Below are 13,804 nucleotides of genomic sequence, written 5' to 3'. Positions count from 1 at the left end.
GGCTGGGCTTGATTTTCTCACTTTCTGTGTTTCGGGACACGTGCACCCTCGTTGTCCGCGTCGGCCGCACTTTTTCGCTGCTTTTTAAGAAAACAGAAAAGGACAAAATAGTGCTTTTTTTCGCTTGGTTAGAAGAGAGAGAGAGAAAAAAAAATCATTGTTTTAAATAAATGCCAATGATCGGCGTCGATTTCCGCTTTTCTCTCTCTCTCTTTAATCACTCTATTTGACTTTTCCTATCTCTCTCCTCTCTTCTCTCCTTTCTTATTTAATTAATATATCCCTTCATTCGCCCGAATTTCGGGCGAATGACGTGGATATTCATTTTAAATGCATTTAAAATGCAAAATAAATAATCAATATATTATTTAATTAAATAAAAATCATTTCTTGCCTAAATAATGGTCATAAAAATTCAGAAAAATTCATAAAAATATGGGAAAGTTCAGAAAAATCAGGAGATGATTTACTGACCTTAAACCAAGCAAATAAAATCATGTAAAAATATTTCTTCACTGAAACAATGTCGAATTCCATGTAAAAAATGATAAAAAATATGAAATAATAGAAAAACGACATGTTAACTGATTTCAATGTATTTTATCGTGAGAACATGCAAATATGACCATTAAAACACATAAATAGAATGTATAATTCAGTAATTAAGTATATTAATTTGCATGTTATCATGAACCAAACTACATAACCCAACACATGTGACATCTGTTGCTTTTATTTTCAAGTATTCTTGTTATGTTCCTCTCTTGAATTTAATATTTTAACAGCTACATCCCACCGCATTGAAGGAAGGAATGTCTATTATAACTCAAAGGCAATCATTTAAATAAATTTAATGAAATTTATCTCTTAATCATAATAACTCGATCTTAACTTTCCATAGGCAACCTTGCTTGCATAATCATGTGATATATGGTAAAATCATATGATATAGGGAAAAATCTGCATAATAAATGAAAACATGCTGTAAAATTTTAAGGATAATTAAATTGGCATTTATTTAATTTGATTGATATTTAATGGTTATTTTCAAATCTTCATCAATTTACTTGTGATACAATGGAAGCTACTGATAAAGGAAAATCGTTGAAATTCAAGATTATAGTAAGCGCAAATAAATTAATTGAATAAAGCTACTGATAAGTTAATTGAATAATCGTTGAAATTTTAATTTTATTTAATCAAATAAATTCAGTAAAAGACAGAAAACTCACTCAGATGTATAGTAAGAGCAAGGTCATCTCCAAAAGGGCTGGCCTTTACATGTGAATTCAATAATTGAGTTATAGTTTAGGAGTAATAATAGGAATAAAGATGGCGAATATTGTAGAATATAATTAATTGGCAGTTAAGGAGTAGTGTCTAAGGGACTAGAGAATTTAATATAATATTCTATAATAATGAATTTTAATTGATGTCAGGGAGAACTAAAGAACAAGACAATATAATATAGTATTAATATTTTTTTGTCAATACGAGAGATAAAAAACAAGACAATATAATATAGTAATCTATAGGTGATGTTAATATAGATAGTAAAGAAGTATTGAGGATTAATCATGTAAATATAATAATGCAATACTATTAATAAGAGATTGAGATAATGATAGTGTGTATTAAGAGTTTATTTAGATAGGGAATAAGGTTTTATGGTAACAAGAGGTAAGTAAAAAGTTAATAGATGTATTTAGTTTACTAAGCGTGATGGAGCACGCCAGCCCTCTCCATCAGAGATTTCTTCAAAGCCGCCTTTCTCCCCATCGACAGCCCCATCGTTTTGCATCCAGCCCGAGCGGCAACCCAAGGCGCTAGTGAAGACACCCGACTTCAAATACCCCGGGTAAAACACATTCGTAATTTTCGCTGTTTTGATTTTCATCAGTACGTGGTCATTGGGTTTGTCGCTTATCACATTCACGTGTTTGTGTCCGTAGTCGTGTCATGTCCGTGTCCGTCATGTGTCATGCCGTGTTTTCATGTGTCGCATTTTCGTGTCATCAAATACGCGTCAAACATGTTTCTATTTTGTGTTCAAGGGGGGTCCTATGTATACCACCCCCTTCTGGTAAGGGCACTTAGGCCCTTACCAAGGGCTCCTCTGCCATAGTAAGGGCCATCGTGCCTCTATATAAGGGGGCACGATGGAGCCCTAGGTTTGTGAAACCAGAGTTTATCATTTTGAAGAGTTTTCGTTCATCCTTTGGTTTCACGAAGGAGGAGAGGACGAAGGAGGAGGAGGAGAAGGGAAAGAGAAAAGGGGAATACGTGGGAATAAGGGGATCTGCTTTGCCAACCTTGCGTCCGCTGTTCCGGGTGGACCCTCTCACATTTCAACCTGCCTGTGCTGAACTTCGCATCACATAGATCTCCATCGGCGGAGCCGTGCACCTTGCACGGAATGCAACTCCACGGTCACAACACGGTGCGACCCACGGTTTGTCAATGCGGCGATAGTTACTGCCGACTACGTGCGCTCGAAGTCAAGCTGGAGCACCACGCCTCAGCAGGTACTCCAATGCACCCCACCATTGGTTTTGAGCCGGCAGGCTGTGCGTTGATCATGCACTATCGTACGATAAACACTTGCCCATCCGTGATGCCCTACCAAGTCGTTGTGCGACCCTCTACGAGGCGTGCGACGACCCTCAGCATCGGCGCTCCTGTGACACTCAATCGCCAGCTCAGAGACCCATGAGTTGCCAAGCTTCGTACGTTGTCTATTTGCTGCGAGCCACCACAAGGTTATGCGAATGTGTCGCGCCCGTTGAACCACCGCATGTGTCCACGCCACCTGTCGCTCTACATGTTGCCTGAGCTGCCTTGTGCTTTAGTTTCATACCGACTGTTGCTGCTCGCAAACCCGCCAGTCTCCACTCGCACTGATCCCTCTTAAGGGTGCGTCCGTCAGACTCGACAGATTTTTCGACCAGCTTCGTGCCGATCGCCTTCCCTCCTCCTCCTTGATTACCTCAAGAGTCACGCTCCAGCGCTGCCTGTCGAGTGACGTCGTGCTCGCCTCCGACACGCCACCGCCTGATGGGGAACGTCACCAGGGACATACCCCAATTGAGTATCGACACGATGCTCTAATACCAATTTGATGGCAAACGTCATAGGGGACGTTGTCCGGTCGGGTATTGAGACGATGCTCTGATACCAATTTGATGTCAGACATCCTCTAGGACGTTGTCCTATAGGCATCGAGTATGATGGCTTGGTACCGAGATAGGTAGTGGTATCCAATGTAGACTCTGTCATCGTCTGATGGGTGAAACCCTAACGGGTTGATGTAACTACGACGTGATGAAGATGCGTCCTATGTTTCGTACGTGCAGGCTCTGACTCGAGGGGAGCACAGGGCTCCGAGCTCAGACAGGGTCATCAGGTGATGGTGACGGTGGCCTCTCAAACCTTGTCGGAGTGACGAAGACGTCTACGGCCAAAAAGAATCAATCCGTAGGGCTCACACGTAACGGGCGTACTTGGCCATACCGGTAAGACACTCAATTTGTCGTAGTTTCTCTCATTTGTTCCTCTCTCACCTACCTAGCCCGAGCATAGTGGAGTCGATACGAAATTATTTTGCAAGAGATAATTAAACAAGTAGTGGGAGAGGATGGTGTACCTTGTTAGCGTGTGGCTCGTGGTGCAGAATTTGTCGATAGTCGGCGGCGAACGAAGCGGGTGTGGTGGAGAGGCGCTGGAGATTGGACACCGGCTCAACAGCCAATGTTTGCCGGAGCAATGGTAAAAGTCGGAGGAGTCGGGGAGGGTGTGAGTGACCGGTTGAGCGGTAGCTGAATGACTCAAGCGCATGTCCAGGCACAGCACGCGCGTCTAGGGATAATTGCAGCAAGTCCTGGTAATAGTGGCGAGCAGCAGCGTGTGGCTTCAGGCTAGGTTCGGAGGCTCAGAGTGGTGACATCAACCTCGTCTCATATAGGGCCCTTGACAGGATTGTTGGGCTGCAAGAGTCAATGGGAAAGGCACCGTAGGGGCAGGATGGATGTCCACGAGTCGTGGGAGGTCCAGACGCCTCTCCAGTCACACGCCATTGGGGTGGGCGGTCGCATAGGCAGTTTCGTCGCCCAGAGTCTTCCTTTCTTTCACGCACGGGAAATGGCCATCCCGTTTTCCTTTCTTTGGTCTTCTCCTATCCGTTCCGATTGTTTCGGGGTGCACTTGGCACAGGCGTAATTGCAACGGCGTCATGCTGGGAGGAATCATAGGAGAAGGGGGAATTCCAGCGAGATCTGAATGGAGTCGAGAAACAACCCTCCCCGGCAAGCTTGAGTCACGAGTAGAATAGAGATGGCAACCCTTGTTGGAGGTCCTCTCATTCTGCCCTCTTCCTTGCCTCTCTTATCCCTCAACTCCGCCTCCCTCTTTTTTCTTCTCTAAACGAGGGAGAGAGACCAGAAATAAAACGGGTCCCTTTGGGACTAATTCACGCACACAAATTCTTCCGTGTTTCTTCCTGGTCTGAGTTCTAGGGTGCCCTCCTCTCTTCCCTTATAAAGGGGAAGGTCAAATGGGCCCCTTTAGTGGGTCAACAAAAGGAAGTCTAGTCCATTAGTGGGGCCCTTATATAATGGGCCCCCATTACAATATAAAGGGAAATTAAGACATAAAAAAGAAAAGACAAGAGGAGAATGCGGGAGGAGGAGTCCAAATTGCTAAGGACCCACCTCCCACATGACGGCACAAACATGCGGCATAGACGGGACGTGTCATAGGGCGATGAAAATAGGATGACAAGAGTGAAAAAAACACAAAACACGGCAAAGAAAACAATGAAAATGAAAATACGATGATGAACATGATTTCACCCGACTGTCGATGATGGTGGTGGGCAGCGCGGACGGTGTGGTCGATGGTTCGAGATGGCAGGCGCCATCACCGCCCTATCTACCCAACAGACTCTTGCACTGACAAAGACTTTGATGATGATCAACACCACCGACGAGGTACGTCGCTCCCCTTGCTTGTCAGTTATATTACCTTTCCAGTATATTTTTGGCTGCACTCCATCACGCTCAGGTTAGAATAGATGAAAGTTTTAAATATTAAAAACTACGTGTCAAGTGAATTCTAAGATACAGGTCGAGCCAATCTATTACAAGTGAGCACCTACAGAATTATTCTGTTCAGCACCATTGCCGTCGTCGTCGCTCCAATGAGGGTCAAAAGGTCACCATTAGTCAACGGTCGTCTGCCCTACAGCTCGGCTTTTTGGCAAAACCCCACAAGTCGAGGCTTGCACATACATCCACTTAGTTTCACCGCATCACATAGCTACATTTTCCATACGGAGTTTACCCATCAGACGACATCAACGACAACGTCAGGCATCATCTTGGTATCATAGCATCGTTTCGGTACCCAACCGGGCAACATCACTAATGACGTCCAGCATCAAACAGGTAAGAAGGAGAATAAAACGAGAGGGAAGTATTATAAAGATAGGAGAAATTGAGTATTATAAGTTGGGTGATGGATTAGAGCATATGAAAAGGTGTATATGTATGCTTAGATTTTAAGAATATGAAAGACTAAGTGGAAGTATAGGGATTATCTAATTAGTAAGCAAATTTAAGTGTATAAGTGAGAAGAATATCCAAGATAGTAGAATTAACAAGTTAGATAGAGGAATAATTTTTTGTTTTAATAATAAGAGGAAAAGGAAATTGGTGTGTATGTAATTCTATAAATGCAGATCTGGACATTAGAATTTAAGAATAAGAGAGGTAGGTGGAGAGTGTGATTGTCTAAATTATAAGAATATATTTATAAGATATAAAAATGACGACTGGAGAATTTAGATTGGATTATTGAGGTAAAAATATTAATATTTGTAGTATTATATGATTTATAGATAGGGTATAAAAACCGAATGTGATTTATATAAATATTTTACTTAATAGATATTTCTATATCCTTTTGTAAAATAAACTTTGGGATAGAAGAGTAATTGTAACCAATGCTAATGAGATGATTGTAAAAATGCCTCTAAGAGCTGAACTTAGATAGGATTATGGAGTTAAATATATATATAGTATTATATGATTTATAGGTAGGGTGTAATAACCAAATGTGGTTTATAGATATTGTATTTAACAGATATTTTTATATCCTTTATAAAGTAAACTTTTGGATAGAAGAGTAAGTGTACCCGATGCTAATAAGGTGTTTGTCAAAATGCCTCGAAGAGGCCGAACTTAGAAGCCATATAGAAAAACAATTGGAAGTCTCATGTCAAAATCATGCATCCAGAGTCGATAAACACATATAAATCAACCTATGGAAGTCAGAAGCTCACCTGAATTTCCCTGATTCAGGAAGGCAAATATGGGGGCGCCGATCGCCACCCCCTAGCCTCGATGTGCATCTCTTCCTGCCCTCCTCTATGCTGGCAGGAATCCATGCATCTCTATACCTCCTAAAGCACCGCCCTGGGTGTCCCAATTAGTGGGAGAGGTGTCACTACTCTCCCATGTGTGTTTTGCCGCTGGATGGATCTCCCACCACAGACTGAGCAACAGATCAGAAGATAAGAAAATTGGGGTTGTTGAGCCCTTTTAACAGCTTGGTAAGGATCTCCCATGGCCATCGATGGAGGGGGACGACCTTGGGGATTTTCTCAGCCCATGTGATTGCCTGCTGCAGTCCCCCCCTTGGCTAAAAGCCACCACAAGCTAGACGGAGATGATGTCCAGGGGAGAAGATGGATAGATCTGCCCTTGGTTATCCGAACTCCTTAAAGTGTTAGACCAAAGGCCACAATTAAATTGTAATTATGGTCAACTCTTAAGTGGTGCACCCACCACGCTACATTAGTTGGCCCCATCCGCATCCCCGTCATCATTTGCCCCTTATGATTTGTCTTTTGAGGGGCCCCTCTATCCTTGTAATTCAGCACAACCAATCAGAAAGCCTGAAATGAAACAAGGAAAAATGTAAGTCATATCTAACATAGACCGTCTTATCCTCTAGGCGAAGATCGAATGGTTGCAATTAAAATGTCACTTATGCTTTGGCTCGTTATGATGCGGTCCATGGGCCAGGTCGGCTCGAAGCCTAGTTAATCTTTCTTTTCATTTATCTTAAGATAGCGGCCCCTTGGGCTGCAATCCGTCTTGTTGCTTGGCAGCCTGGCTGGGTGTGGAGCTGAAAAAATTAGTCACAAAAACGTCCCATATAAGAAAATTCGAGAAAAAGTAAAGCTTCATATATCTCTTTCAATCTAATCGAACGAACTTCTCCAGACTGCCCTCTCGCGCACATGCACGGCCTCTCATGGGCACCTCGCTATGGGCTCCTTGGAGTATCGCTTGGGCTTGTGCCGTGAGCCGTTGCTTGTCAGCAATGGGTGGGTTTGAGCACCCTATGCTCCCTCGCTAGTGGCTCGCATGGCCGCTTGCCTTTGCTCAGCCATAGCTGCCCATCTAAAACCATTTATTATTATTATTATATATATATATCCTTTTTTCCTCTATCTTTCTCTCTTTTATTTCTATCTTCAACTTTGATTTCATCCCTGCAAAAACCATAGATTGACATACTAAAAGGAGCCCTAGTCTCATTAAAAATAACAACATTTTAAGCAATTTTTTACTCAGAATGCTTGGACTTGTAAATATGTAAAAATTTCATTAAAATGCATTCTTTTATCAATTTCTCCATTCAGTGGTTGAGATAACAATCCCTGTAAAGATAAAGGTAATACACATAAAATGATCCCAAAATGAATTTAGAATGTGTATAATTGTACGCCTTAATTAGGTTTGAGATTAATATTTAACACAAAGAGATTAAATTATTTGTAATTTATAATGTAAACAGACATTTATTTGGTGATTTTTATATTTTTATTCAATATAAAAACTATGATCCAGTTTGTTCCTTATAGCCTAGTACTGGATATTAAGATTGAGTAAATAACTTCCTAAGACTCATGGGTCACTGAGTTAGAGGATAAAATTACAAACCAAAGTTATGAAATCATTTTTGTCTTAGGACCACAACATTAATGATTATAGTTGTATCTAATGTGTTTGTACCATTCAGGTAGAGGGAGCTTACGATTGGGTCACCAACATACTTAAATATAGTAAATGTTAAAAAACAGATGTATGCAGAAATTATTATAATAAAATGATACAATTAACATAAAATTCACAACCACAAACGTTTTACATATTGTACCCAATGATCAAGATAAAGTAATTAATAGGCTTCATATGTAAATGTCATATCATATAATTCTTATGATTTTAGAGTTTGAGATTGCATTGGAACTTTATTTCATTAAACTAAAATAGATTTAAACTTACTTATTTGAACTTAAATTAAAGATTTATTTGATAAAATTGATTGAAATATATATATATATAAATATATTGAGTCTTCATTTTGACTGGGACATTTATTTTGATGACTTAAACTGGCCAAAAATAATTTACTTATGATCAAATTAAAGCTTCACAACTGATTTGAGATAACATTATATCTTAAGAACTCTTATAATTATATTTTTTGTGACTACGATTGAGTTAACTCAAGCATCTCCTCGAGATATGGATTTGAGGATTTTTATGTTTTGGCAAAACAAATATTTAGGAAATTCAACAAAAATATTAAAGGACATTATCACAGATTGTAACTTCCAACGTATTAGTATAAATTATTATTAAAGAATACATTTCCTTGGTGCCCAGTGCCAAAGAAGGAGAAGAGAACCATCTGATGGTAGCTATGATGGACTAATCTGATGTGTTGGATCCCTTTGATGGGGTGAGCTGCAGGTTGGGTTTTCTAGATTTTTGGTGTGGATATAATATGAGAATGAGTCTTTTGGACTATAGGATGTATAGGATAATATTGCAAACATGTACCACACAGCATGTCCTTACTTGTGCCCTCTCTCCATTCCGTAGGTAATTTAATATAGCATATTATGTTTCTATAGATCTTTGTGTATTATGTTATTTCCTAATCATACAGACTATAACTCATTATAATTTTCATTTTGAATATTTAGAGTGTCGATGATTTGGCACACTTCTTTTCTTTGTGACCCCTTCGATCTCCCGCTCGTGAACTCGTGCCTTGCACAGTTCCTTTCTAAGTAAAGTAATGGAATAAATAAAAGCGTAACATGTTAATACATAGACCTCCAAACTAAGGGTTCCGTCAGTAGAGGACTGCCCAGCGCCCAGACCGCTCTCTAGCCGGCTGATTACTTTTAGAAAAGAGGGGATGTGTCATATTAGAAGTGAACCAGGTGTCCACGGTGTTATTGCTGGAGTGATGGGCACATGCTTCTTTGTACTGATTCGTATGGAATTAGCATGACCTGTACATCAAAATCTTGGTGGGAATCTTCAACTTTATAATTTTTTAATAACGACTCATGCGTTTTTAATGATCCTCTTAAACTTATGTCAGTGTTATTTTCAAAAAATGAAGTTTCATTTAATCGTCACAAAATATTTAAATCTTTTGGATTATGTCAAACCTTCATAAGTACTTTCCGAAGATAACTTGAATTTCAACTAGAGAAATTCTTTTATTTCCTATCCAGTTCACTTGATTGGTTTCAAGATTCTGGTACAAAGAAAACCATATATAATGGGATAAACAATATGCTTCACCAGAAGATGCTCCCAATTATGAGATTCACTATACATTGAAAGCTGATTTGTCATATTTCCTCAAATATGGGCATTGATTTCCAATTAGAGATAACAAATCTGGGACATTCAATCTCTGAGTACATTATCTTAAACTTGCAATCATTTTCTAAAACTTATATTGGATAGAAAGCGAAGTTTACCTAACAAACTGTGCCGAGTCCGCCTAAATAAACATTGATTCAATAATTGAATGGACCAATAAAAAATGTACCATCTCCTAGATTAAGCCCCCCATCAGATATACATTATAATAATGCAAACTAATTTAAATTAATCTTTGAAGAGAGATATATATATATATATATATGTATATTCATAATATAAGCTTAACTCTCTCTCACCCACCCTAACAGAGATCTCCTTATCGCTTGTGAGCCGTCGGATCTTGATCGGACGGTTCATTCCTGCACGGTTGCAACTGTCAAACGGAGTGCGACTCTTTTCAACCTGTCTCCTTATATTTCAACGGGTCTCTCTCTCACTCTCTCTTTCCATCTCTCTCTCTCTAGAAAACCAAGGGTGGAACTTGGGAGAGGGAAGTGGAGATCAGAGGTGTGAATCTTGCGATTCTTGATTTGGGTTTTGAGTTTTTTTCTTGAATCTTTTGTTTATATCTGTCGATCGCTGTCTGTTAATCTGTCAAACTCTGGAAAAACCGGCGGCGGAGCTGTGAATCTTCGGAATCTTGATCTGGGTTTTGGGTTTTAATCGGAATCTCTGTTGTGGGTCAGCGTAGGGAGCGAAGATGTTGGCAGTTTTCGAGAAGACGGTGGCCAAGTGCCCCGAAGGGCTGAAGGCGGAGGCGAAGACGGAGACCGTTTCCGCGGGATCTTTGGTGAATGAGTTCTGCTCCGCTAGAACAGGGGCTGTGGCGGTGAATCTAGGCGCGGCTGGTGCGATCGCGTTTTCTTCGGAGAAGCAGAATCCTCTCTTACCGAGGTGGGTTACCTCGCCGATGTTTGAACTGTTTTTTGTTAGATTTTTTAGGTTTTTTTCGGTCTGTAGTTGTGAATCATTTGATTTGAAATACCGCTGAGTATCGGTTTCTTTTAGTTCAATTTGTTTCATACTTTGTTTCTTGACAGTTTGACTTAAAAAAAAAAATGAAATATGGGTTTCTTGTTGTTAGTTCGGGTTTACTTCAATCGAATCTTGGATTGGAGGGCCGTTCTGCAATGAATACGCCGTAGGATTTCTCTTTGGTTGGATTTTATCTGAAATCGCGTTGATTGTCGATTTCATTGAAGATCATTCTGGTAAGTTCTTTGTTATTTCGATAGAAATGAATTTTTGTCCAAAAATAGTTATGAAACTCTGTTTTGGGTACTTTCATTTTTATATATCGGATTATGTATTTTGCAAATTATATTTATTGTACTCTTTTGAGAACAAGATTTTACATTGTAGGTTTTCTTACTGAGGTTTCATAGTCTGAAACGGTATTCTCGTTTCTATAAACCGTAGGAATTATCTTCTTCTGCGAAGGTCTTAAAGGATTTTGATCTGATGTAGTGAACATTGTTATTTCAAGAATGCATTAATTTCTATTTCCTTCAGGTCAATCGAGTAGATTCTATGTTTCTTTATATTTTTAAATTTTTTTTTTTCTGGTGAAGTATTTCAGACACCGTGTGATCATTGAGAATGCATTCAATAATCTTCAAAAATTTTCTGATGTCATTTGAAAGTGGGGGAAGCCTCAGAAAATTTTAACCCATTAATTTTTTCTATGGTTTGATGACCTCCTCTCCTCAAATTCATCGCAAAGTCTTTGCTTCTTGGCTGGATGGTTTTGACGTTATCTATGCCCTTCTTCACTGCGTCTTATAATGAAGATACCTTGCTGTGGATTCCTTTGCTATTCCAATATCAGTGTCTGCTCTTGTTTTTCTGTAAAATTTAGATACCCCATTTTGACACTTCGAATTTTTTTTTGCCCTTTAATCTAGATTATCGCTGGTTGTTCAACACCTAAAAACATACTGATGTTGTTCATATTATTAATTTTTATTATGCTACAGAACCAGGAAGGATGAAACTTTATTTTGATTTTGAATAATGGCCTTTCAGCCTTTTGTTTGATGTTAGTTTCTGCACTTTTTAACGATGAATCAGGGCCGTGATATACGTGCCTAATATTTCTGGTATTTTTACAGGTTATTTGCTGTTGTTGATGATATCTTTTGTGTGTTTGAGGGAAACATTGAGAATATTTCTCCCCTCAAGCAGCAGTACGGTTTGAATAAAACTGCCAATGAGGTAGTCATCATCATTGAAGCCTACAAAACACTGAGAGACAGGGGCCCTTACCCTGCCGACCAAGTTGTGAGAGATCTCCATGGAAAATTTGCATTCATCCTCTATGACTCTTCCTCCAGAGTGGTTTTTGTTGCTGCTGTGAGTAAATCCACTGAGAAGTCTCCTCTTTCTTATGTGTGCAATCGTAGATCATTTTCAATTCTGAAATATCATCTCCTTTATGCGTTTATTAATTAATTGAAAAACCCAAAACGGATATGCGGTCAGTTAGATCTCTTGGCTGACTTTTTGGATTAATGTAATTTCACATCCAACGATGTTAATTTGGTCTCCGTAGTCACTTTTTGTCAGTGATTTGGAGTCCAGGACGGCAATGACAAGCAGGTGATGATGATGATGATCGCGATTTAAAATCATCATTATTCGTTGTCAGATGTTTGAATCGATCTTATCTTGAATCTGTCATCATATCTCATCACTCATCTCTTACCAAAAATGGATGTTGATGGCAATGATGAATTTGTCGCCGTCTGCCAACCCGAAGTTTCTACTATTGGTTGGAAGTATGGCTCAGAGCTCTGGATGTTAACTATGAGTGGGCGATGATGCCAATGACAAATTGTCATGCCATTGTCTTTCATCAAAATCAGCAAAAGATGTATTCATCATCATCTCACCATTCCTCTCATTATTTGTCTCCTTATTCATCTCATCATTTTTCTCGTGCCAAAAATGGCCCTTCGATAAATAGGTGGAAGTTACTCTTTGTGGGTCTAAGTTTGTGATTCTCTGGTGGAAGCATTGTTCTGAGGGCAGGACAACAATGAAAAATGAACAATGATGATGAAGATGCCACGTCATCATTCTCCTTGTCATATGTTCAAATCATCGGATAACTAATTAATTATCGTCTCATTTTTGTCTTGTCATCATATTGTCTTGCGATTCTTTGGTTCAGGATATGGAAGAGGGAGTTCCGTTCTTCTGGGGGGCTGATCCGGAAGGTCGGGTTGTGTTCTCCGATGACTTAGAGACTATCAAGACAGGATGCGGGAAATCGTGCGCCCCGTTTCCCAAAGGTTACACCTATCGCCATCTATAATTTTATGGCTCTTACGTGGTTTTTGACGTGCCGGGCCCAATGGACAGGGTGTTTCTTCACCACATTCAAAGGGCTTCAGAGCTATGAGCATCCATTAAAGGAGATGAAGGCAGTGCCGAGGGTCGACAGCCAAGGACAGGTATGTGGGTCTACCTTCAAAGTGGATGAGTCTTCGAGAAAGGAGCCGGCAGGAATGCATAAGGTCGACAGCGCAGCCAACTGGTCTGGGAATTATTGATTGTGTTTCTTTTTAGTTCAGCTCTGGTCCCTCAGGCTTCCTCAATTTCATGCCAAGCAAATAATTGATTCAGGATAGAGACCCAGGAAAATGCCTTTGAAAGTAATTGAAGGATTTGTGAATGGATGGATGTCTTGAGATGGTTGAATTTGGAGTTGTATTGATAGTGGTATTTCTCTTTTCTTTTGCTTTATAACATTTTTTAATTTCAGCAGTAAGTTTTTCAGTACATTCTTACTACAGATAATACTGTTTTTGTTACCCATTAGATTTCTTATATTCATCCATTCATAACATAAATGTGTGAATAGATGATGTAAGTTATAATTATGGGTCGAATTCTCTTCAAAAAACGACTTATATGTCAAATTGGAATGTGATGCCTTGACTATATTTTCTTGCCAATACAGAATTTTCAGAATAATTGTATGTATTGTAGAATTTTTAGAATAATTGTAAGTGTTGATCTGATTCTTGTTTACAGTAAGGTCA

General features: G+C 39.5%; 1 protein-coding gene across 2 annotated transcripts; it reads left to right on the top strand.

The window, feature by feature from the left end:
• Nucleotides 1-10,109: 10,109 nt before the first annotated feature.
• LOC144707754 (stem-specific protein TSJT1-like) lies at nt 10,110-13,495 on the top strand. 2 transcript variants are annotated; one of them, XM_078580992.1, is made up of 5 exons: nt 10,110-10,265; nt 10,450-10,652; nt 11,870-12,110; nt 12,931-13,051; nt 13,122-13,495. In XM_078580992.1, exons 2-5 carry the CDS (start codon nt 10,459-10,461, stop codon nt 13,310-13,312), a joined length of 747 nt encoding a protein of 248 aa, XP_078437118.1. In that variant the 5' UTR covers nt 10,110-10,265; nt 10,450-10,458; the 3' UTR covers nt 13,313-13,495. The 2 variants fall into 2 exon arrangements, with proteins under 2 accessions (XP_078437118.1, XP_078437117.1); XM_078580991.1 differs by having other exon boundaries at nt 10,179-10,265; nt 10,445-10,652.
• Nucleotides 13,496-13,804: the final 309 nt, after the last annotated feature.

This window comes from Wolffia australiana, chromosome 9 (genome assembly GCF_029677425.1).
Source record: "Wolffia australiana isolate 7733 chromosome 9, ASM2967742v1".
NCBI classification, from domain to species: domain Eukaryota; kingdom Viridiplantae; phylum Streptophyta; class Magnoliopsida; order Alismatales; family Araceae; genus Wolffia; species Wolffia australiana.
The sequence above is the reverse complement of the archived record's forward strand: the minus strand, read 5'-3'. Positions and strand labels throughout refer to the sequence as shown.